Source organism: Oryzias melastigma, linkage group LG21 (genome assembly GCF_002922805.2).
Source record: "Oryzias melastigma strain HK-1 linkage group LG21, ASM292280v2, whole genome shotgun sequence".
NCBI lineage: Eukaryota > Metazoa > Chordata > Actinopteri > Beloniformes > Adrianichthyidae > Oryzias > Oryzias melastigma.
Window position 1 is genome coordinate 7,451,766 of NC_050532.1, and position 5,177 is coordinate 7,456,942.

Sequence of the window (5,177 nt, forward strand, 5' to 3'; positions counted from 1 at the left end):
CTCTGAATAGTCAGCCATACTAACATAGATATTCAACAAGTATTCTACTGTATGCATTTGGGTAGGTGACTACATGTGTCAAGTTTAGAATAAGGGGCTAAAAGAAGGTTTAGAGAAACATTAAATGATTCAACTCTTAAACTAAAACCTGGATTAATAATAAAACAACAATGATAACTAAAAATCAACACTTTTTAAACACTATTAAGGAGAAAATTCAATATAAACTAAATAGTGGAGGCATTTACTTTGACATTTTAGACAAATCACTCATTTTGTGGTACAAGTGCCAAATTTGTCATGGATCCCCTCTTTCAGAAAAGCATTTATGCAATGAAAAATAACTGAAATGGCAGCCATTTTAAAAAAAATGGCACCCATAGACTCAATTTCTATTTGATTCCTTAATGTTTCATATATGCGATAGACCACTTCAGCTCTAAAATTACCAAAATGTAGCATCTACTTAAAAGTAAAAACATAAGTGATATCTATTTTTTCATAGCTGAGAATAAATTCTGGCATCAAGGGGTAAAAAAAATAATTATGCCCCAGAATCAATCCACAAAATTCCATATTTTAACTTGAAGTGTACCTAAAGAAAACTGTTGTATATAGTAATATATATTTTAAAATCTAGTGGCTGATCTGCTTTTCTGAAAAATGGATGTTAAGGTCCATCCATGGGAAATTTTGTGCTTGTACAACAAAAATGCAGGATTAAAAAAAAATAGCTCCAGAAGGGTCTGGACAGGGGCGGAGCTACAGGGGGGTCTTGGTGAGAGCTGCCCCATCAATAAGCTTTACCCCCACACTTGTCCCTGCAGTTTTTGAGTCAATATAATTGGCAAAGATCAAGATATAATAAATAAATCTGTTTGACAGAAATATTTTTGATCCTTTCACTTTGCTGTCTTCTGCTCCCTCCCTCATAAAGAAATGTTCCAGCTCCGCCGCAGGGTCTGACCAAGCATAAATGAAACAATAAATCCAAATACACACAAACAAATTGATAGATCGCGCCTTTTGATTTGGCTCCAAAGGAGATGTTCAGAGGATGGATGGATGGATGGATGGATGGATGGATGGATGGATGGATGGATGGATGGATGGATGGAAAATTTTAACAAAGTGTGTGCATAGTGAGTTGCTGACAAAGATATTTTAAAAGCTACTGTAAAAAAAACAAGACAAACAGAATGTGAGCCACAAGAACATTATTCATTCCTGATTGGAATCCTCATTTTTGAGCTAACCGCATCTGTTTTCAGACTCAACTAGAGGTGGTGGTGTGGTTTCATAAGTTTGGTGAAATACTTCTTGAGATCTCAGCCAAAGTTCAGTTGGAGCCTCCCATTTGTTTGAGGCCTCAGAGACCGCAGCAGATCAGGGGGAGGTGGGTGTATCTGACTGGGACAGGGCTTGAAAAACTCTTGCGGGACACACTGACCCGCCATCCACGCAACAAGGACTCCATTGTCGCCCTCGTGCAGAACCAGAGAGGTCCGTTCGGGATCGGGGTGAGTCTCCTCTCAGCAGCAGCAGTCGGTTTGGTGAAGTTTAGTGGTGGAACATTTACAGGAGAGCTTCCCTCCGCGAGCATAAATGATCGAGCGCTCACGCGCGCGTCCTCACAGCTGAACGCAGGGGGACGGGCTTGGACGGCAGGCACGAGCTTCCGATGCTGCAGCAGAGATCCAGAAAAACAAGACAACATGTCCAAGGTAAGAGCCCAAACCAACACATGCACGCATGAGCACGGACGCTGGTGTGGGCTGACAACAGTTTGAATCCAGATAAACTAGTAAAGTTAGTTTTAGGAGACACTTTGAGATGGAGGTGCGCAGATTTAAAGTCCGTCTGACTGCAGCAGATGATCGTAGGATGAAGCTCCAGCTGTGTGGACGGTGCCACGTGCGCATCAAATGTCCTCCTGTAGGACTCACTGGTCATCACTTCTTCCCAGGAGAACATCAGCAGAGTCCTTCAGCTTTGAACCATGTGTTCAGAACTTTCTCTCTCTATTACATCGCATTCTATTTGATGAAACTGCGTCATGATTTTCCTGGTGGACAAACAGTGACAACAAGTTTAAGATCAAATTCAGCATAAAAAATATGACAGGAACATTAGAGTGAGCAGACACAGAGAAGTTTGAAAGTTCAGGATGTTCAGGAAAAGGAAAGAATTTAAGAAAACAGTTTTGTGTGGGAGCAAACTCTGTTGTAGATCCTGTTGGCAAAGTTTTCATGTCGTTTTAGGTGATAAAACAGTGAACTTTTAGCAAGACTTATACTACAATAATAACAATAATAATAATAATAATAATAAAAATAGTGTGCATTTTGAGTATTACTTTTTTTAATCTATTTTCTGTTTTAATAAGGCTACAGTAAGAAGGTAGTCCTTTCTGGAATCAATAAAGTCATATTCTATTCTATTCTATTCTATTCTATTCTATTCTATTCTATTCTATTCTATTCTATTCTATTCTATTCTATTCTATTCTATTCTATAATATTCTATTCGAGTCTGGTCTAGTCTAGTCTATTCTATTTTACTCTACTTGATTAACTATTCTATTCTATTCTTTGTTTTATTTATTGTCTTTCTGTTCCTTTGAACTATTCTGTGGTAACAAGGTAATTTCCCTTTTTCAAAATCGATAAAGTTCTATTCTATCCTGTTTATTCTATTCTATATTCAGTGATATTAATTATCTTACTGGCATTTTAAATAGAGCTGTTAACAAGATATGTATCCCTTAATGTATTCTGTTCTATTCTATTCTATTCTATTCTATTCTATTCTATTCTATTCTATTCTATTCTATTCTATTCTATTCTATTCTATTCTATTCTATTCTAAGTATGAATCAAATCAAGTGTAGGAGTAAACATTGAAGAACGTGTATTTTTATTTGTGAGTCTTACATATGATTCGTCGTGTGTAAAGTTGTAATCTGTCTTCATGCATGAGCACAGACTCAAATTCAATAGATAGGCCCCCAAACTGAAAATACTGTCAGACTGCATTACTGTTTCATACTTTGATAGTGATTTAGATGAGACAGCAGAGAAAGGTGATGTCCTCTTGGTTTTGTTCACTTTGTGCCACCATCAGAAGAAAAAGTTCAATCATCTTAGTTCAACAATTGTAATTATGGCTCATTTGTGTTTTTAATGCAGCTAAGCTCATATGTAGCATGTCGTGGGCTGCAACATTTTTAAAAAAACAAACACAAATCATCTCCGAGGAACAGAGCAAATTGAAAATGAGACATACTTAGCTTTTTAATCAGCTCTGTTGAGTTTTTACTGAACTAGAAATTAATAATAAAATAACACTATTGATCCCACAAAGAGGAAATTACCTTCTTACCATTCTATTAAAAGCAGCAGGTAGTTAATAAATAACACTAAAAATACACTTGGACCTATTATTCATTGTCTGTGAGTCATATTAATAACACACGTAATATTTAAAATATTAGGTTTGAACTCCGTCCAGTGGGTGATAAAGTAAGTCAGCCTCTTAAAGTGGGAGACATTACCGCAGGAATAAATGAGGCGGTGTTCCTCCTCCTGTTTACAAATCGTTTTATCTGAAGAATCACCATGAGATCAGCAAGTGGGACGTATTCACCAGCTTAGCTCCGCCCATCTCATTGCAGAAAGTTGTTTAATTCTCTGCAGGACCTGGGAAAACCTGTTGATACTTACCACATGACAAAAGAAGAGTTATTTTGATACATTTGTCACTTTAAAATTGAATATATTTATAAAAGTTGTTCTTTTTTCCTCCTTTTCTTAGAAACTATGTGGAACCAACTACCCGCTGAGCATCTGCTTCATAGTGGTGAATGAGTTCTGTGAACGCTTCTCCTACTATGGCATGAAAGGTATCATTACATCTGCAACACGTGGCTCTATCCATGAAAACAACTCCAGATTCACTACTTTACTTCAGGGTTTTCCTTGAATCACAAAGCTGGGTGCATAATGTTGCTCGACTTGTTAAACTGCTCAGGAGAAAATGAGTCAAATTAGGGAATATCAAGGAACGGGATAAGGTCAGACTTGTTCTCTTTCTCCCACATGACTCCAATAAAACTCACATGTTCTATTATAGTTTGTGTAGTTCCCGTCAACAGTTCACGTCCACATGGATGACTCACAAACATTTGTCATCAGAAAAATACTTTTTTTTTTTACATATGTTTTTGCCATTTGGGCACCTGAGGAGAAAAAAGTGAGTTTAAAATTAATATTTTTTTTTCAAACAAAATTTCAGAAAATGTATATGTAAAAACGAATGACAGATTAAATATAAACAATCATTAGAGAACAATTCAAGAACACAGATGAGTCCCAACCAGGAATAACCTCAAAGTAAGCAGAGATACATCAGGAATTAGACATGGGATAAACACAAGTGTGAAAAAGAACATTCTTTGGCTTTTCCCTCTGAGACCTGGAAGTTATCTCAGTAAAACATCTTTGAAGGACAAGACACAATGTTCAGCTCAGATGCAGGACTGTCAGTTTGGAACAGAAATATACACTCATTGGCCACTTTATACATTGGACCCACTTTTTCCTTCAGAACTGCCTTAGTCGTTGGTGGCATAGATTCAACATTCCTCAGAGAGTTTGGTCCGTTCTGATGCTCAGTTGAACTGCAGAAGATCGTCATGCCCTCATGCATAAAAGCATTGAGTTGCTGCCATTTGATTAGTAATTTACATAAATGAGCATTTGGACAGATATCCCTAAAAAAGTGAGTGTAGATCTCAGGATTTGTAAGAGGAGGGAGGTTGAGGCAAGAGGTTTATAAATAGGTGGAATCTTTTATTTCAAATCAGCCACAGAGAAAACACAAGTCATGACCTGCAGATGCAGAGGAAACATGATAAAAAGATAAATGCAGCGCAGTGTAACAGAGAGCAGGTGGTAGGAAAACATACACTAGATTTAATTAGTTTAATATGAACTGACACTAATGTTTTTAGCAGGAAATATGAATGTAGATGTCAGAAAGCCTTTTGAAGAGTGACAAATATTTTTGAACCTATAATTACGTGTTATTATGTTTTATGCATGTCTCTAATTTAGGAGGGGAGTTGACTATTTTTTTGTTGTTTTGTTTGTTTATTTTATATGATTACTCCCTTTGAC

General features: G+C 36.7%; 1 protein-coding gene across 2 annotated transcripts in view; it reads left to right on the top strand.

Annotated features, from left to right (window-relative positions):
- Positions 1 to 1,256: 1,256 nt before the first annotated feature.
- The window catches only part of slc15a2 (solute carrier family 15 member 2), a 19,464-nt gene continuing 15,543 nt past the window's right edge, over positions 1,257 to 5,177 (top strand). The window contains exons 1-3 of one of the 2 annotated variants that reach the window (XM_024286360.2): positions 1,257 to 1,520; positions 1,638 to 1,724; positions 3,814 to 3,901. In XM_024286360.2, coding sequence (XP_024142128.1) covers positions 1,716 to 1,724; positions 3,814 to 3,901 — 97 coding nt within the window. In that variant the 5' untranslated portion in view covers positions 1,257 to 1,520; positions 1,638 to 1,715. Of the gene's footprint in view, positions 1,521 to 1,600; positions 1,725 to 3,813; positions 3,902 to 5,177 lie in introns of both variants that reach the window. The other variant, XM_024286358.2, reaches the window with a different exon arrangement.